Raw genomic sequence first — 20,550 nt, 5'->3', positions numbered from 1 at the left:
CCATGCTTAATTATCTGTCTGTGGTATTGATGGTCTTAAACACATGGGTGATTTTTATGGTTATCTTCTATCCTTTATGCTTTGAGAAATGGCAACTGGGCCCTCCCTTTCATTCTTTTTACCGTGGGAACTCTAGCTATTGCTTTTTGAGGCTAAATTGAAACAAGTCAGCTGCTTCTGTAGAAGCTACTTCTTGCCTTTGATTTCCTGTGTCCACCTTCCTTTTTTCTGCTTGGCAGAGAATTCGGTTGGAGCTGAACTAAAAAGTCATGATTAATGCTTGAGAAGCTTGCAACACACACTGCACCTGAGGACCATTAAATAACAATGTCAAGATGTGTAACAGGCAAATAAATACAATTTCTCCCTTGATTTCATTGTATCTAGTACATGTTGAAAGGCTGGGTTGCGTTGGATGTGGGATAGGACTAATGCAATATCTTGCTTAGATACTGGTTGCATTTCAGTTACAGTGGTATCCCTTATATGCATGTGTAAAAATAAGAGAGGGCAAAAAGTATGTTCAGTACAGTTAATAGCAAAATAGGGACTAGTGTGTGGCTCCTTGGGACCAGGCTCTATCTTGCCTACCCGCTGTGCACTACTCTTGTTTGTACAGATGGGGGCACTGCAAAATACTGTTGTGTAAGTTACCAGCCTCGTATCTCTTAGGAAGGGGATGCGGAGGGGAATGTTTAACTGCCTTTGCTAAAACTGCAGCTGGGTAAAATTACAGATGTACAGATGAGCCTTGACTATCTCCATAGAAGGAGGCTCCACAGCCTCTCTGGGCAACCTGTTCCAGTGCTCTGCCACCCTTAAAGAAGTTCTTCTGCATGTTAATACAGAATTTCCTATGTTCAAGTTGTAGGCCACTATTCCTTTATTATCATTACACACCACAGATAAGAGCCCAGCCTCATCCATTTGCCACCCATCTCTCTTTAGATATTCATAAACATTGAACAAATCCCCTCAGTGTTCCCCAGGCTGAATGGGCCCAGGTTACTCGGCCCTTTCTCACACAGGAGCTGCTCCAGGCCCTTTGTCATCTTTGATGGCCTTCCACTCAGGCCCAGCCCTGTCAGCTCCTTCACGCGTGGCAGACCGCTCCGGCTGTGTGCAGCGCACATAAAGGTGCTCTCAGGCCTTTGTGTGCTCGCGGGCCGCCCCGCCGGCTCCGGTGCTGTTGGCCGACCCGGCTCCCTCCGCGCAAGGAGCTGCGTGACTCCGGCTGCGGGTACTGCGAGGGAGCCGCGGCTCTCCTCAGCTCGAACGCAGCGCTCAGTTCGCCGACGCTCCCTGTAAACCCGACTAATGGCGCCGTAGGATCGCACGGTTGCTAAATGTTGGAGGGGGGTTCATCGCCGGAGCTGCGCGGATCCCACGGCCCCACAGCTCAGGTTCGTCTGTGCCTGACGCGGCGAGCAGGGTCCGGCTGGCAGGGGGCGCTGCGGCGCCGAGCGGCGGCTGCTGGCAGCGGGGGCGGGCGAGGACGCCATTGCGTTGCTATGAGCTGTGCCCCCTGCGGCGGCGGCAGCGGCGGGCGCCGCTCCTCCCGCCGGCCGGCCGCTGCCCGCCCGCCCGCCTGGGCCGGGCTGTCCGGCGGCCTGCCGCCACTGGTGGAGCGGGGAGGATGAGCACGGCGGGACCGCGCGGCGGCACCACAAGCAGCGACAGCGACACCGCGAGCGGCAGCGGCCGGGCCTGAGCCGAGGAGAAGCGTAGGCAGCCCGGGCTGCGGAGCGGGGCATGGCGCTGCCGGGGGAGCGCGGCGCGGAGCCTCAGCCCGGCGCCTCCCGCTCCTCCGCCGCCGCCGACGAGGAGGAGGACGGCGGGGCCGGCGGGCAGCCGGAGGCACTGTCGCTGGAGGAGATCCTCCGGCTCTACAACCAGCCCATCAACGAGGAGCAGGCGTGGGCCGTCTGCTACCAGTGCTGCGCCTGGCTGCGGGCCCGCCGCCGGGAGAGCCCCGCGGGCAGGCTGGGGGCGGCCGCCCACCTCCGCGTGTGGCGGGACGGGGCCGTCACCCTGCAGCAGGCCGAGCCCCTCCGCGCGCCGCCCGCCGCAGGTAAGGCCGCGGGGACGGGGGTCCTGCCGGGGCGCTGCGTGCAGCGCTGGTGACCGGGCTGCTCCGCGGGCCGGGCTGCCTGTAGACGTGGTTGCGCATAAAGCATGCTTTCCGAAAAGAAAGTCGAGCTGGCTGGCGCGGGGACGCAGCCTGCCGTCGCTCGAGAGGCGATCCGCCGACGTTCACCGGCGCCGGGTTTCCCGAGATAGATAGAGGTGTCGGAGCTGCGGAGCGCAAAATGGGAGCGTGTGAATTATGCTGGGTGTTGCTCGTAATGGGGCCTTTTGATGGGGTGTCTGGCTGAAGTCTCTGCAGAGATTCACGGTAATCTGGTCTGGAGCTGGCTGTATGTGCGAACGTCAGAACGCACAGAATGGAACAGGGGCCCTGATCTCCTACCATGAGTTAAACGAGCCTGATAGTTGATTTCCATTCAAATGTGACCTGATGTGCTTTTTAATTTAAAAACCAGGTTATTGTAATGTTAATAGAATGCCGGCCCAGCACCCAGAGGTGCCAGGGAATACCCAGCATGTCACAAGAACGCAAAGTACTGCATGCTGCGTGCTGCTTTACTTATAGTGTTCTGAGATGCTATCAGACTCCTCCTCTCTATTCAGCTGTAGGAAATGCATTGATTTAATATGGTTGTTTTTTTTTTTCTTTCCTTTTTTTAATTACCCTTTATATTTCTTTCCCTTTTTCCTTACTATTTGGCGACTCGTATAGTACATGTTAATGGCCTGTAGGAAGCTGTTGGGTGCATCAGGGTGTGAAGTTCAGGCTTCTCCCAGGGAGGAGGCAGGAGGGAGCCTGCTGCCAGCTGTCCACTGCTGGGTGATCCCACTCCTGCCTTAATCTGCAGGGCAGCAACATTCCTCCTGGCGTACTTCCCCCATCTCCCCCGCATCTGTAGCTTTGAGCACATTGGGGCAATGCATTGCTCAGCCTTTGTGCTTGTACAAAGGATTCTGTGTGTTTGCAGGAGTAACTGTCAACAGCACAAAACCAGTGTGGTTCCGGTCAAGCGGCTTTTATTTGTTGGTTTGTGGAGCCTGTACAGGTTTCTATTGGAAACCATCACTTGGATGATACGGTGAATGTTGATGATGTGTTATACTGACGAGCTGATAGCTAGCCTGCTTCTTTTTGGTATTTTTTGAGCTGCTCCATTTCTTTTCTTCACTGCTCCCTGCAGTGTCCTTTGGTGATTATTAGTGAGTGTTGTGACCCAATTTCAGCTCAAGCCTCTCAAATGGATACTGTCTTTAACACTCATGCCTTCTGCTTAGTTGCAGCGAGAACGTAAGGAGTACTACCCTGGTGATATGGCTGACAAGCCCTATGCAGCAGCATGGGCCCTACAGCTGTCTGTCTGGACACATTAATTTTACTCTTGAGATACAAATTAAAGTTATCTTAAAGAGAAATACTGATTATGTAGAATTCAGTGGTACGTTTCCTAACCCATTTCTTGTGAATCAGTTTTCTGGCTAATGTGCAGTGCTTGAAATTCCAACTAAAGATACCCAGAAAATGAATTAAATGTCCTTGAGGTAGGAAACAAAGATGAGTTTCACTGATACGGAGGGCAGGAGAACAGCCTTGATACTGAACTCCTGTCATAAACCAAAACCAGAGAACAGTTTTCACATCTTGATTTTTCCAATGGAGTCTGTTAATACTTGGTTATCTTATTATTTTTTAACCAATTAGTTTTTGGCTAACCAGAAGAAAAAAAGAATTCAGAATGGAAGCATCACCCAGTCGCTCATTTTCATCTGAGCATTTACATTACCTGACTGAATCCTCAGTGAGTGAGGATAAGGAAGGGTTCCTCATCATTGTTTTCCTGCCTTTGTATCTTGGGCAAGTAGGGCTTGAGTAGCTGTGTCAGGAGATTAGTGGGAGCAGTAGGGGTTCTGTGGGTTAATGCTCGGAGCTGTGAAACTGTTTTGTTACTGCATAAAAAATGTATGACTGTAGGTCGGTGCATAGGTTTGGATGATTCACAGAATCCAATGTTGGCTGTTGGTTTCTGTGTCTGTGCACAAGAGAATCCTGTGTGGGCAAATAAAGGAGTCCCCAAAGAATGGCGCCTTTGGGTAGCGAACATTCGGGCTTTGTTCAGGGCTGCAGGGAACGATGTGATCAGTCACGCCTGTCAGCAGAGCTCAGGCTAATTTGAGAGCAAATACGGCCGTGTCATAGAGTTTGCTTTAGGGACACTGATGAAGTGATGTTTTCACAGTGTGTTGCAAACCATACCGTCTGTCAGATCTGGAGTGAGGAAAGGAACAAACCTGAATGTGCAAAAAATGAGCAGTTCTCTGTGGTCGTCTTCGTATGAATCATTGTAACTGTCTGACATCTCAATACCACAGAAATGTAGATTGCTTACGAAAGCCCCAGATGAAATTGGAGATAAAGCACAGACAGTATTTTACCTAGTGCACTTCTTTTTCTTCTGTGTTTTACTTGCAATTGACACGAAGTGAACAAACGGTGGCATCTAGCAAAGTGTCAGCTGCAATCAAAACCAACTTCAGAACAAGTTTAAATGTTTGATGTAAGCATGTGGTTTGACTCCCTCTCCTTGAGGAGCAGTGCTTACAAATGGTGCTGGTTGTTTTCCCTCTACTCTAGGAGACAACTCTCCTGTTGGGATGAAGAAGCTTGGAGAGACCAAGTTTCAGCTGCTGAGGCCTGTGCACAGGCAGTGCTCCTCAGCCTTCTTTGCTGCATGTGATGGCTGCGGGTCTTGTCTGCGCTGTGCTTCGGCCCTGTAGGAGGAGGCACAGAGGGAGGCTGCTGCTGGCTTTGTCAGCGTTAAGTACCATGCAGGTTTTCTCTGGGACAGCTGCCAGGTGTTCAGAGCGAGGGTGCAGGGGGTATTCCTGCTTTGAACCAGAAAGATCACAGAGAAGCTGACTACGTGGTGGCTTTCATGGGACTTGGAGAGCTCAGGGTGAGACATGCTAGAGAGGAATAGCTTACACAGTGTTGGCAGTTTTAGTGATTTTCACGTTCTTCTTTGTGTGCCCAGCTACTGGAAGGCAGGGTGGAAATTATAAGGCTAATAAATGCAAATTGAGGTTGTGTGCATCAAGACGTTCTCATCTACCAGTCTCTTGAAGAATGATGAGGAAAAATATGCAGGCTTTTCAGAACAAAATGAATGTCCTGATGTTTTCCTTCTAATTTGGTCAATCCTTTTGAAAGATAATAGATAGGAGTAGCTATGGTTGCTATTTGAATTTCAAAATAGGTGCTGCTATGAATACTGCTGAAATAAATCCCACTTCTAGAATTAATAATTATGGTCTGCATCCAGAAGAGTATTCAGAAACATTTGTACTTAAAGATAGTTAGGGTCAATGGGTTAAACCTCACTGTTTCTTGCTAGACTTTAAAGGTCTGTATCTAGTTATGGCAGAAGTCAAACTAGGAAGAAAATGGCTCTAGACAGCAGAGAAGAGCCTTGGTGGGTTAATGCTTCATCTCTGTTGCTTGCTGTGCTCATCAGTAAAAGCGAAAAAGTTTAGGCTCAGTCATGCCAAGCTTTCTATCATTTCTAGTGCATAAGGGTAACTGGAAGGCTTCCAGTTGTGGCTTATGCTGAAGCACTGGAAGTTTGGGTGGCTTTCTGTGAATGTAAGTGGGCTACCAGGAACCTTGTTGGAGAGAGAATAACAGAAAGACCCCAGTGTAACAAAATAATGTCTATGGTTTCAAATAACTAAATGCATGAATTCACATTTGAGATGCTTGCACAAAACAAGTGGAAGAAAGCTAATAACAGTGATAGGTGACCTCTGTTACTAATTATCACATTTACATTTTTGCAAATCAGGCTGTGAAAGCATAGTAATTTGGTGTTGACAGAAATTTGCATTTGTGACTCCAAAGGAAAACTTAAGAGCAAGGAGCTTTGAAGAGTTGTGGACTTCAGATATTCATAATGATAATAAAAAGTAATGGGTAATGGAATGCAGCTTCAGGGGCTGGCTGAAGGTGACAGTTTACCAGGTACTAACTTGGTGAGGGATGATAGGTAGGAGTGGGTTAGCATGGTAAGGACTCTAAAAATGAGGGCAGCAGTTGTGATGGTGTGACAGATTAGCCTTTAATGGGGTGATTCAGGGCTGAGCGTGGCATCAGGCAGCGGGGCTGACCCACAGCAGCATGATTAAGGAGGCTGACTGGAGTGTGACTGTCCTTGCTGAGGTTGGGGCAGGTGGGCTGTGGTAGGGCAGGCAATGAGAGGATTAAAGATACGTAGAATCCTGGATCCCTCTTGACAATGAATGTATCATAGAAATGGGAGAGAGCTTTTTCATCATCTCTAACAAAAGAAAGCTGCAAAGAACTTTTTGTTTCTGAATTTATTAGATTGCAGAGTTGGATCTGGTAAAGAGACAGAACAATTATTGTTCCATTCCTGATAAAACCTTAAGCTAGTTTGTGTGACGCATGTAGAGCTGTGAGCGTGCTATTGAATTTTATTGCTGTGCACTTTAAGAGCAACAAAAAGGTGAGTCAGTTTGTACAGTGTAAACACAAGGCTGCAGGTATAGCCAAGGTAGAGAAAAAGTGAGGACTACTTTTCTATCTCTTGATAGAAAGAGAGTTGAGTGGACAGAAAGAGAGTTGAGCTGGTGGAAGCTCATAACTGGTACTACAGTGCTGTGGTATCCATTTAGGAAAGCTGTGGCCTGCTGAAGACTCCCAGTGGCCTCAGTCAGCATTCTGTTGCAAGCACACATGCTTGTTGGACCAGCAAGTAAGTGGATAGCTCCAGGAGGAAAAATAGAGTAACAGAACTTAAGGTAAAGAAAGCTTTTTGAGACATGTGAACACTGAGTGCATATTCAAGCATTTTTGGGGAAAGATTTATGTATGGACTTGCCAGAGAAGAGTGAGTGTGTTATCTTTATTTAAATAAGTATCTGCACAAGAGAATGATGGCTATGAATAGAGCAGCACTTGGAGATGCACACTGACCACAATATTTATCTTAGAATAACAAAATTGACTTGATCCTTAGGTAGACTTAGAGGTTTGCCTCAGAAAGTGAGCAGATGACTGTAGAAAGAATTGCCCAGTGACCAGAGCCAGTTTTCTTGTGCAGAGTACTAGTGGGACAAAACAATGAATAATCATTGTATCACATCTTAGAGGGTAGCTTTAGCATAGTAGGTTTGTTAATTTGGCATTAAAGAATATTATTTGGAAATAATTTCCATTGCAAAATATAACCATGTAAAAGAACTGTCAATCTTTACTGACAGTGGGATTGGGACTCAATGATCCTTGGAGTCCTTTCCAACCCAAGCCATTCGACGATTCTATGATTACTTTTGACTGTGCAAAATGAGGACTAACTTCAGTGAATCCAAGTTGAATGGAGAAAGATAAAGGCGTGATAAAAGATTGACACAGTGGAGGAGATTTCTGGGCTCCTTCTGTATCCTCTCTAAGAATTTTCTTTCTTTTGTCCTGTCCCCGTTTGAAAAGCGAGGCAGACCATTTCCAAATCAACTGGAGGCAGATATAGAAATCACTATGCAGATTCAAAAAGCCAGCTGCAAGGGTTTACCTCATTTCTTGTCATCTTTAATTACACAGTTTAGAGGAGGGATGTGTTGATCCTGAAGACCTAAGCATTTTCCTTAAAAATAGCCTTTCTGAGGGGTGTCCTGTTAACTATCCTAATTCCAGTCTTCTTCCTGTTCTCAGTCTTCTTCACCTTCCACCTTGCAGCCTGGTGGTTCTTATAGCCTGTGCTTGACTTATATTTTTCTTTGCCACTTAGACATTTTGTTTATGTGCTTTTGTTTTTATTCAAGATGTCTCTCTGTCTTTCCATTGTTTTTCATTTGTTTCTCCTATAATATCTGTCCTCTACAAGAAATGTGTCTCACTCCTGCTGCATCATTATTTTCCTCTCCACGTAATTATGCATCAATTTATTTATGTGTTCCTTTTTCTGATGTTGCTTGGTTGCCTTTATTTTTTTTCATTTTTCTTCCTTTCCTGTTTATTGGTACTAATCTTGACTTTTGGGTTGAAAGTCTTGCCAGATTTGGTAGTGAATGCCACAGTTCCTGCAACCAGATGATTAAATGAATCACAGAATATCCCAGGTTGAAAGGGATCCAGAAGGATTGTCAATTCCAACCCCTGGCTCCACACAGCACCATCCAAATACTTACCTTATGTCTGAAAGCATTGCCTAAATGAGTCTGATATTTTTCTTTTAAGGAGTTTCTTCTCTTAAGGACAGATAAAGGCCTACTATTACTGTAGGTACAGTACCTCTTGAAGACTTGGAAGTCAGAAAGCAAATAACAAATTCAACTTACTGAATGGGCAGTGCCCCTCTTTCCTGAGGGCACCCTGAGGTCTTCTGTTGTGGAAGAAGTAGGTTTGGTTTGCCCAGAAGCACAGAAGTAGGCTGTGGAATCCAAGTAGAATATTACTGTTCAACACAAAATCGCTTTCAGGCTTGTTACTATAGCATATATAGCATATACACAGTTGTTGGAACATCAGTGCTGACAGTCTTGATTCTGAAAGCAAGCAGTGCTTTCAGATCCATCAAGATGATCTGGGGATGTTGAAGGCAGGCCAGGAAGGTGATCTGAGGCTCTTATGCTGCTTGTAGTGGAAACAACAGCCCAGTGGCTGTGGTGTCAAATCACAAACATCGACTCTAGTTTAGGATTTCTTTGGACAGTGGAGTGCAAATTGTTTTGTACATCCTGCATGTGTAGCCTCTATCAGTCCATTTCAACATGCCAAATCATCTACTTCAGCTTTAAAATGATGTCTTGAATGCAGGCTCCTTAGTATTGGCAGCAGTACATGATATGCTTGCTGTTTTGTTTTTAAATCTGTGGAGATCCTTAACTGTGATTTGCTCATCCTTGAAAGGCATGGCGATTACACTTGAGTGAAGCACGGGCTATTGATAAATTGTGTACAGTCTTTTTTCAAACAGCATTCTGAGATATTATGTGAAAGTAATTATTTTTCCCTGTATAAATGGCAGCCTGAAGCTTCTGCCTTGAGGGATGAGTCAGAGTACCTTAGTGCTTGATGGAAGCTTGGCCCAACTCCACTTGCTGGGGCTTGGAAATATGAATAATTTTCAAACAGAGATTCTGAGAAATGATAAATGTTGCTCAGGGGTTTGTTGTTGTGTTGTTATTATTATTTCATGACACATATGGGGCTCTTTGAAAACTGTTTTCAGACATATAAGAAACCTTCTATTTGAGCCTCTTTGCTTATTGCAAAAAATGAGCAGTTTTGCTTTTCACTGGTTTGTGAGTGAAAGATCATGTGATTTCCCAAACTGTAGCCTGTTTGTAAACTAAAGCTAACTTGATGGGTTAAGTTATGCTGTTTGCTAGTAATGAATGCACTACTGGAAAGCTGTCATGGGAAAATGCTACTGAGATGCATATATTTTGGTGTTGAGAATGGTGAAATTGCTGCACATCTTAGCAGCTAGCTGAATGGCTGTACAGGGTGGAGAAGGAAGGATGTAGGTAAAGAAGCAACAGCTGAAATGACTTTGTAAACCTTCCCTTGGTTACCAGATAAACATGTAAGGCTGCTTGCAGACAGAGACTGCAAACAGAGACAGTTTTATGACTTATAGGGATGTATTTTTTATTCCTCCCAGTGCAAATTAGGAAAGTGTGACCCTTAGGCTATGTTTAGAAGTTCCTGTTTTTTTTTCAGTAATCTCAGCTGAAGAGAAGAAATTTCTGATCCCGGCTATTCGGAGTAAATTGGCTTGCGTGGACCACACAAAAGCAAATTCATGTCAATCTTGATAGATTCAAGGCAGTGTGTGTTTATTGGGCAAGCACTGTTAGTATCTGGGTCTTCAGTAATTTTGGAAATTTCCAGAGGAATGTGCCCTTCAGTCACTGCAAACAGGGTGGGGAAATCTGCTCAGCTTATAGCTGGAATCAGGGCTCAGAGGGGTAGGGAAGGGAGTAGTGAGGTAAGTCCATGATATTAAAATGGTGTATGTCAATCAGTAGTTTGCACCTGTCTCAAATACTGTCTGTAGTACATTTGAGCTGTTGTGAGACTTAAACTACTTGTTTCTCCCCTTTCCCTACCTGGAATATGGAATGCCATGGTAAAAAACAATTCTGCCGTTTTTAAGTGCTGTTAGAAACAACTCTCTGGTGGTGTTACCCAGTTTGCACGTAATGAGAGTGAAAAATTCAGCTTAATATGTTACTTAGTTACAATAATAATAAATGTTGGCTCTGAAAGCAGTAGTTAATTTTGATAGAAATTTATAGGAAATAAGGCAAGTTTCTGAAGCTCAGGTGCTTTCATGAAAGTTTATCAAAGATTTATCAAAGATGCTGTGAGATGAATTTCTTGCTATTCCTTTCTAAATACGATTTTTACACTGTTTCTTTTGGTCTGGGCTGATGGATTTGCTTTGTACTTCAGGATTTGGTTAAGACTTCAGTTCAAAGGCTCTTTGTAGGACCTCAGCATGGCTTTGAAGTGTAGCAATGGGTGCTTTGTGTCTGTGTTACTGAGAGGACCTGGTGGTGTTGGACTCCTCTTCCACCAGGCTACGGGAGATGCAACTTGACATGGTTTATCAGTGGTTACATGTTCTAGAGAACTGCTCTGCCATTGCATGGTTAGTGGTTTAAAATTGCTATCTATTCCCCCTGTTTGGACTATGTTTCTGAGAATTGCTCTTGTATTGCCTTGTATCGTGGATTCATGTTGTTTTGCTCAGCAGTCTTTTAGATTTCAATGAATTAGCCCCCAATATTCATAACTCTGCTAGTAGTCATAGGATACTAAAAAGTTTAGTGAATTTCCCCCAATTATAATTTAAAATAATAACACAAGTCTGACCATTTTGAAAGCCAAAAATGGCTCTTCTATGGATCTTGACATGAACGAACCAGAATCCCCAGTCCTTTTGACAAGAGGATGCAAAATGTATTTAAAAGCCGCCCTTTTAAGTCACTCTCTTGTGCTTCATTATGAAATCAGACACCAGTGTTCAGCTTACACTGGCGAGCCTTCAAAATGAAGGCAAACAGCTTTCCCTCTACAGGTTAGGTGTTTCCTATTCATTCAAGACGTGTTTAACCTTTAGTTTCAAAGGCAAGGTGACTACTGCAATATGAAAAATTAATCTGTTTCTATGCGGGTGACTTCCCTAGCGCTGTCAGTTTTGCATGCCATTCAGATTTTGTGTATTAAGCCAGCATGATCGTTCCTCAGTGCTAATATTATGCTAACCACTTGGCTGAGCTTCCTGAGCTCACCAGGCAATCTGATGAAAGCAATCTTCCTAGTCAGGGCTACAGATTGCAGGCTCTCCCTGGCCACTCCATTCAGGCCTTTGGTTCCCTAAGTGTGTTCAGCAGCCATCACCCAGAGCAGACACTTCTGGCCAACACGTGCAGGCCTGAGTTCTGAATGGGTGGGGATGCAGAATCACATCCCACGCTCCCAGGCTGAGTGCCGTCAGGCCCAGCGCTGTAGACTACAGATGTAGCAGTGCAAATGCAACACTACCCGAAAAAAGACTAAAGAAGTGAAATTAAATACCTACGTGTTTTGAAATTAAAGTTTGGGGTAGCTCCCCTTTGAAATGGAGATACTTCTGTGAAATATTTTCTTGATTATTGTTTTCCAACAGAAGATCATCCTGCCAGAATTATTTTGCACTGCTCTGGGAATGAATTATTAATATGAAATGGTAATCTTGCTGCTGAAATGGTACTTGGTGCAAAGTTTCTGTCCTATTTTTTATACTCCGTCAAGCCACTCGCAATTTTATGCCAAACATTTGGACTTTGAGAAAATTGAGATTTTCAATCTGAAACAGTTGAGAAACTTAATTTTTCTGTATCATACATATTCAAAAGTGATGTTTTGGAGATGCAAAAATTGAGAAGGGGGACTTACAAAAATATTACAATAATATTGCTTCTTTAGTTTTCTTGAAGTTGGTGTTGTTGTTCAACTCTCTGATATACTGGTAGTATCAAATGAAGCAGTGGCTTTTTCCTTGTTGCAAATTAATGATATTTTTCTCTCTTGAAATAATTATTTGTGTCTACTTAATTGAAGCCAACACGTTTGCATGTTCTCTTCATGGCTAAGCATCATTCATACAATTTAAATAATGAAGCCAAACATTAAAGACAGATCATAAAAGGGAGAATTGTGATCAAATAAAGAGTGCAGAATCTTTTTGTTGTTAAGTCTGTGATGCATGTATAACGCCAGTATTACTGAAATGTGTGATAGAAGCAAGGCAAAGAACCATGTTTTTTGCCCACTGACTTAATCTGAAAGCTATTTTTTTTTTCCTTACAGATAAATCGGAGCATTTACACTGCACAGAAATGGAGGTAAGAAAAGTATTTGTGTTCTCCAATGGTGCTGATTTAGCTCAGAGCTTTTTCATTATCATATACTGTAAATGTGGAATGCTTTGAATGGGAAGTCTTACTGTGAAATGTGTATGGTATTTATTACTTATTAACACGTGCATAAATCTATCTTAATGTAAGATATTGGGTCTCATGCTCAGATACAGAGGAAAGAAAGTCCATGTAGTTTTCAATTAACAGGGCTGGAGATACGATATAAACTTGTTCGTTGTCATTTCTTCTAAATATGAATCTTCAGCACAATATTTTGTTTTAGATAATTTCTCTTGGATAAATTCTCTTGATGTAGTTACATTAGAAACAACTGGTAGATTGTGGAATAAATAGTAAGTATTTATGGAATAGGCCGATGTTATTTGACAACCCAAGAATGTGGATAGAAGCAGAGAAGACAAGCGATCTCCGGATTGTTTGTCCACCTAAAGTTGTCCTGATTTCCTGTGCTTTTAATACTTCTTTTCATTTAGAATTGTCAGTATGGGGCCTAAGAAATACTGTATGATGTCTTGGTGGGCTAGCAATAGAAAGACAAAACCAGTTAAAACTGTTTGCTTTGTATCTTGACCATTATTTGACACTGTATCTTTGATACTAAGCTGTGATGAGGGTTAAAAGAATGTTCAAGCTATCATTATGTCAGATTCATAGATTTAATCCAAAGCTTGAATGAAAACTAAGCAGACCTTCTAGTTGAACAGGATGTCAACTCATAGTTGCTTCTTGTGATACAGAGTAAGTCATATAGTCTACTCCTTAAATGAAGTTTTCCAGCAGTTAGCACAGCTATCTGTATCCTTTGCAGGGCAGTCTGTTCTCATTGCCTTTGAACTTTCTTTCAAGTGTAAAACTGAGTTTTTACTTCAGCTGTTCAATCAGTACCTCAGGCTTAGCCTGGAGATAGCGTCAGTGCAGGCATCCTAATTGGTGGGCTCTCTGCTTTCTCATCAATAATATATGTGAAGGTGACAAATGGCTGTTGCCATAAGGTTTATATTTAGATAAAACTGTGTGTGGAAATGGCTGGTTTAAAGGTAAAATGAAAACCCAGCTAATTCAACACACATGGGAAATTGCCAAAGCCATCCAGATTCTTGCAAGCATTTATAACAAAATGGGAAGGTTCTTTCTGCAGGATACAGGGTAATTCCTGACAGAAACAAGTACAGACATTGAAAGTCAACATGTTTCTGTTTATATAGTCCAAATCAAGCAAATTAAGCATTCTGTTCTTATTCCAGAATTTGCAGAAACTTGGTTCATGAGTCTAGTACCTCTCTTAGAAATGATGATCTATTGTGTCACTTGCTTTGCATACTAAATACTGTTTACAAATTTGCTTTGTGTTTTTTAGCAGAAGATAATGAAAGACCCTAATGGTAAAAATGGAGATGATGATAATAAACCTCTGTTGAAATATTTGTAAGGGAACATAAAAAATCTATTTTGAAAAAACAAAAATGCTTTTGTTTCAAAAGAGATTGTTGAGACTCAGTTGGATATATTCTGCTTCTTTATCTTCCATGGAGAAAGAGCTTTTGAATTTTAGTATTTTTTAAAAATTACTTTTGTCAATGGTTAGAAAGGAAAAATTTCAGCAAGTCAGAATTTGCCTTGGGACAAAGCATCACTTTAAATTGTCTCTAATGATCACTTTGACCATGATCATATTGACTCTTCTGTTTGTCATCTTGAAGGAGACAGCAAAGGAGTCAGTGGCTCCTTCCTCCTCCAAAGTCCCTGAGGGGCTGCAGCTTTAGACTTGGTGAGGATGATGTTGGTGTTTTTCAGAACCAGGAATTCAGCAGAGAGAGCATATTGCACTTTTTAGATTCCTGTGGCCTAATTGAATATATTAGAGTTTGTGGAAAACGTCTTAAAAATGTAGCTAATAATAATCATAACTTTTTTTTTTGCAGAACATGTAAACTATCCTGATTCGATACTCCTTTTATTTCAAGCTATGTGTTAAATTCAGGGTCCAGTTGCCATAGCCATAGTGGGAAGTAAGGAATCAGGTGACCTTATTTAATGTGCGTCTGCTTGTGACTCTGTATCTGATGATAGCTCTACTTTGTTGTCTCAAACAAGGTGGTGAAGATTATATAAAATATGCCAGCCTCATTTGTAAACATGCAGTGCTCATATAGAAAACATTCTGTGAATGTGAGTGAGTCATATGTAGGAGAGGTTAATTGCCAGGTATTGGAGAAGACCCACCTAATATCATAGGCTTGCGGTGTGAATTAAGTGGTGTGTATGCTGGTATGAAAATACATGCAAACTCTCTCATTTGTTTAAAAGTCAGGAATTAATGAAATAACCTGTCCCAAACAATGGTGAATAAACTACTTGTTCAACATCATCCAGCTCATGTCAAATCACAAAGTGAATCAATTGTCACAATGTTTTGAGGAGCCTTTTGTGTGCTGTGTCTGCAAGCTGTTGGTTATATGTGTTTCATATAATTATTACAGTCCTAACGTGCATTGAAAATTACGTTTACTTCAATACAAATAAATACTTGTTATTTATTGTGTTGAGTCAAACAGATCAGCCACCTCTCTCATGCTAATGGAGATGAGACCTTGCACTTAATAGCACAGACTGGTAGGATTTGAAAAGCTGTGCAATAATTTTGCATTAAAAGCAATGTCATGCCTACATTCAAGTGTGTTATATGCTCAAAATTCAACCAGTATTAAATGGGTTTATTTAATGTACACAGATAGCTAGGATATTTTTTTTTAATCTCTGGATTTACAGTAGAGTTGCATCCTGATGGAGGGGCAGTTGCAGCAGTGAAGAATCACTGGTACATGCAGTGGTGGTAATTAGTTCTACTTCCTGAGCTCGTCCTTATGGTGACAAAGGAAATGTCATTGTGAGGACAGGCAGAAATGTTTTTATGAGAGTAATTTCCCTCAGTAAAAATGTGACTGACTGTTGTTGGCAAAACTCCCTGTGAATGATTGGGTACAAGTCTGGTAATTCCATGAAAGCTCGTGGATTATTGTGCTGTTAAGAGGAGAATTAACAGGGATTCAGGGTGGCCTCTTGGAAATCAAAGCAGAGTCATGCATCTTTTCTGGAGAGCATTAAGCTGTGCTGGAACATTAGGTGCTGGTGGTCATGAGTGAAGTGCTCATACACCTGTTAATGGCATTACCTCAGGAGATGCTGTGTGTCCAGCTTGTGAGGGACCTGGTGCTTTAGATACCTGAGAGCCCATTATGATGCTCCTTGATGTGGCTGCTCTGTGGCAGGCACTCATCTGTCCCCGTGATTTGCCTGAATCACTACAATAGTCACAACAAAACGAGACACTTGATTATATAGGAAGCACAAGCACAGAGGTAGAATTTAGATTTTGGTCTTCTGTGTTTTGTAATGAGCTGCTTTTTCAAGAGGAGCTCAGTCTTTTGTGTCTCATATAAATATCAGGAGAGGGTTGATCTTGAAGGAAAGTGGATTTCTGTTGTTTACTTGCTTTAAGCTTGGCACATTGCCCTTTTCATTCAACGATTTCATTAAGAATACACAGTGAATTATTGGGCTGGAGAACTAATAATGTATTTGACTAAGCTGATTTAGTGATAGTCCAATCATGCCATCTGTCCAGGGTCCCTGGAAGAGAAATCAACTGCTCCTTGTAAAGGCTTTTTGATTTTGCAGCATGATATGATGTGCCTTTAATAATCTGTGCACCCCAAAGTCTGATGGGATTTGTGAGGAAACCTTTCTATCAGCTGGGTGAGAGCGGAGAGACAAAAATTCAGCCCTAGTTTGCTGGAATAGCTGGAGGAAAAATAGGTCTCGCAGTAAATTTGATCACTCCGAGAGAAGTTTTGCCTGTGAAAAGCAGAAATAGCTGAACATGGAGCAGTAAGTTAGGTGTTATGGTGCTTCTGTTAAATCTCAAATCACAAAGATGTTCCTTCTGTAGTTAATATGTGAGGCCATTCACATTACCCAGTTGTATCACAATTGAAATATGGGAATCAAAGCTCACCAATTTAGTTTATGTTACTCTGAAAGGGATCTCGGTGTGAGGAGAATAAGGTTATTTGGATTGGTCCTCAGTTTCTGCAGACCCCTTTTCTTTCAGCTCTATTGTTCTACCATTTGATATCTATCATATTAATGATATGCTGTCCTATCTATAGTTGCTGCCATGTATATTGATTGACGTGACAGCTATCATGTTAATCAGCTTTCAAGGTGCCATTCTTTTGTGCCAGTGGACATGTTTGCCTCCTTGTACAGACCAAAAGAATAATGTGATTACTTGGTCAAGCTGCAGGGAAAGCTTAAGCTTTAGGTGTTGGTTGTGTGCCTGCAGTTGAGTAGTCTCTTGCATTGTCCTTTCGTTTCATTATAATAAAACTTTAGTTTATAATTTTGAAATTAAAAATGCAAATTTTCAGAAATTTCATTTTTGATTGTTAGTACAAAAAAAAAAAAAGAAGCAACAAAAATTCTGAGTACATTCCTTGTCTACTGAATCCTTCAAAGGTTTCTGAAATAATATGGTGCTGGTTTCTAAGAGTGTGCTAGTTATGAGTTTTCTGATAGAGAGGCTGTGTTTTCAGAATGTGTCAATTCTGATATATATTAGGTTGATGAAGCAAGCGAGTTGTGCTGGCTGCAGATATGGCAGTACCACAGTTTTAAAGATGGTTAATATACTAAATGTTCTGCCTGTTCTGTTAATATACTAAACGTTCTGGTTACTATAGAAAACAAAAAAATGATTGATCTTAACAGATGGATTTCAGAGCACTGGGGCAAGGTCCAAATAAAGTATTTAATAATAAAAAAGTAATCCTAACAAAGGGTGAAATTTCTGAGCTTGAATAGAAGCCAAATAATAATTCTAAGTGTAATTTAGTGGAGGCTGCTCTTATCCTTTCTTTTCTGTGTGGATTTGGCCTAAGGCAATTCTGAAACTAAATAAAATACATCCCTGCAGTTCAGTAGGTTCAGCAATAAGCTTGACCTAGTGGGATGGTGTGGACAACAAAAACAACAAAATAAAACCCTTCTGTTCTGAAGAACTTCAATAACACATTCACTACTCTGCATCTGCAACACGCAGAAGATTTACAGACTGAGAAGAAAAGTACATAAAATGTAGATGAAATGACAGACAAAAAGCACCCAAAGAACATGATTTGGAGAGTATAGTGCTTGAATAATTGTGCCTTTATCACTTGTTTCTAACTTAGCTATTTTCTATTTAGTTAATACTGGAAAAAAGCTTTTGTACCCCTCAGGAGTCCAGTGGAAGACAGCATACTTGGTTTGTGGTTTATAATGTGTGTACATTTGTTCTTGATGCTTCTCTCTTGCACCTAGAAGCCCAGTGAGTATTACTGTTACTTTGCAAATCCATGTGAATCCATGGCCTCATAACCAGTTGTAAAATACTTTTATCATCTCTCATCTTTTATATTAGTTTTCAGGTTGCTAAAATGTAAAGAAGAAATGAGACAATTTGAAAGGAAAAATAAAAGGAAAAATTCTCATGTTTTTTCTCACCAATGGAGAAAAATATTGAGGACCTAATGTTGAATCATAGCTTGCTTTTAGTAAGTGCTGTGTTTTTTTTGCCTCTGTGGCAGTTTTGAGATATTTATTTAGCAGGCAGACTGTGGGTTTTCATTCATATCTTCATCTCTATTTTAATTCTTAGAAGGAAAAAAAAAAAAAGAGAGGTGATGTCAGAAATCTTATTAGTTTGATTCCTTTTCCTAAGTCTTGTATCTTGTTACCTTTCCCTCTCTCCTTTTGCTTTGATGGAGTAAGTGATAAGTAGATGTACAATGTAATGTAAGTAGAACTGAACAGTTCAATTGGAAGGGCCCATCAAATTTCAAGTCCAACTGCCTGAGTACTTCAAGGCTAACCAAACATTAAAGCATATTATTGAGGACATTGTCCAAATGCCTCTTGAACACTGATGGGAGTGGGGCATCAACCACTTCCCTAGAAAGCCTTTTCAAGAGTTTAAGCATCTCCATGGTAAATAAATTTTTCCTAAAGTAATGTTTCTCACTGAAAATTTCCATTTATTTACAGCCATTCTTTGCTACGTTTATGAGTGGAACCTGTACGCTTCTATTCACTTAGCACTTGCACTTACACTGATGAAGGGATAGGTTCAGTGGGAATTTTTACTTTTGGGAAACCGAGGGAAATTGGACTTAATGCCATTATTTTTTTGTTGTGGAGAGCAGAGTACTTTGATGAACAGCCTAAGTATCTGAATATAGTATTGCACTTTTCTTTCCAGATATATTACTTTCAATAGGATAGCTATATCACTGCAGGGTATAAGTAACTTCCCTGTATGAGTGGGTATTGATGGTGTTCTGTGAAGAATATTGTTTTGAGAATATTGAGAATTCTTGTTCTTTTAACATGTAGATCTGCCATCAATTTACAGTTGGGAAAAAGACATTAAGAAAGACCTTTTTTAAATGCAGCTTTAGCTAATAATGAAAATGAACACATGAAATTTCTATGAACAAGTACTGTTTAGCCTTTAATTTCTCTTGCTTTCTGATGCTGCCTTGACAATATGCTGGCAGAAGGAAGAGCTGATGTCCTCTTGTTATGAACATGCAGAATCTTCAGTTCCTGCAAGAGAAGGGGGAGAAGTATGGTGTCATCTGATGGGATTTCCAGGGGTTATTTGAGGAAAGTACTGTGAATGAAACCTAATTTGGTCTTCAGTCAGGTGTGTTTTCAGTAGGTTAATAATGGAGCAGATCAGAAATTCCCTGTGACACCATCCTTGGGCATTCACAAGACACACACAGTGAGGTCATCAGAAATTGGTTAGTACATAAACAAATGCTTTCTCTTTCAATTCTGTGACTAAATGCTCTTCTTCACATGAACACTAATGTGTAAAGTTTTATCTAAATAACTTGACCTGAGAAGCAGAGACATTTAACAACACAAGATTTGCAGCACTATTGTATACTTTCTTTGGCAAAAAAGTGTACTGAATCTGGGGGCTCACTGAGGCAAAAAAGAGTTTTTCTTCCTTTGCTCTTTCCTTCATTGGACATCACACAGTGCAACTTGTGAGCTTTTGTTCTGCAGTGAACTTTGTAGTAACTGGTAGGTTTCTGTGCTCCCCGTGAACTATGAGTGTGAACATTTCCATCTTAAACTGTTTTTTTTTCCTGCTGTTTACCTGTTAATGTCAATCATTAAGTAGAAAGCAAGTTCCAAGATCTCTCCTTGGTGACATGAATGAAAGGCTCAAAAAATGTTCAGTGCTGAACTCTTAGATTGTCATTTAGCGTTGCTGTGTGCTGAGGCATGTGCAGTGAAATACTTTGATTTATTAAAAGGAAGTAAAAATAGTAAATTAAACATACAAATTAAAAAAAGCGGTGACTAAATTCTACATGGCTGTTTCATCGTGTCCCTTTCTTCTATTAACCAGTAGTTAATGAAACTACGTAGTAAATTACAAGGCACCTTGTACCACTTTCAGACCTTCACCTTCAGCAAAAAGTTGAGGTTAAATAATTAACAAGGATAGGGCACGCTGCTCACAGTTCATAGATTAGCTCTTGCTTCAGTTAAGGAGGTAGGAACACTGTTAACCTGACCATTTTCGTCCCCCTCAAATTCTTACCTAAGCCTGAAACACCTGTGTCCAGTTCTCCGCTTCTCACTCATTCTGCACCTTTACTTCCAAGCCTTCCTCCCCTTTTTCTCTCAAAATCTTCTATAGTTCATTCATTAACTTCCTTTGTTTCTGTTTTTCTCTGTCCAGAAAGTTAGTCATCTGCTTCTGTGGGTGTGTGTTACTGCCTCTGCCTCATATTTGATGACTGTCAGCATTGCATCTCCACTTCCAAATGTGTTTTTTTTTGCAGCTCCCTGCACCTTTGTTTCCTTGCTCTGTAGGGCCTAGTGGATGTTGTACTGCTATAAATTCATTAATTCTCTGTTATGCATTTCTCATTGTATTCCTGTCTTTCTCTGTTATCT

The 20,550-nt window shown here is 41.6% G+C and overlaps 1 protein-coding gene across 6 annotated transcripts in view; it reads left to right on the top strand.

Moving 5' to 3' along the window:
- Nucleotides 1–1,596: 1,596 nt before the first annotated feature.
- The window catches only part of SPIRE1 (spire type actin nucleation factor 1), a 125,371-nt gene continuing 106,417 nt past the window's right edge, over nucleotides 1,597–20,550 (top strand). The window contains exons 1-2 of one of the 6 annotated variants that reach the window (XM_048939143.1): nucleotides 1,597–2,071; nucleotides 12,461–12,495. In XM_048939143.1, the coding sequence (XP_048795100.1) occupies nucleotides 1,753–2,071; nucleotides 12,461–12,495 (354 nt within the window). In that variant the 5' untranslated portion in view covers nucleotides 1,597–1,752. The remainder of the gene's footprint in view (nucleotides 2,072–12,460; nucleotides 12,496–20,550) is intronic. The other 5 variants (XM_048939138.1, XM_048939137.1, XM_048939139.1 and 2 more) reach the window with 5 other exon arrangements.

Source organism: Lagopus muta, chromosome 3 (genome assembly GCF_023343835.1).
Source record: "Lagopus muta isolate bLagMut1 chromosome 3, bLagMut1 primary, whole genome shotgun sequence".
NCBI lineage: Eukaryota > Metazoa > Chordata > Aves > Galliformes > Phasianidae > Lagopus > Lagopus muta.
This window is presented reverse-complemented; position numbering and strand designations above follow the sequence as displayed.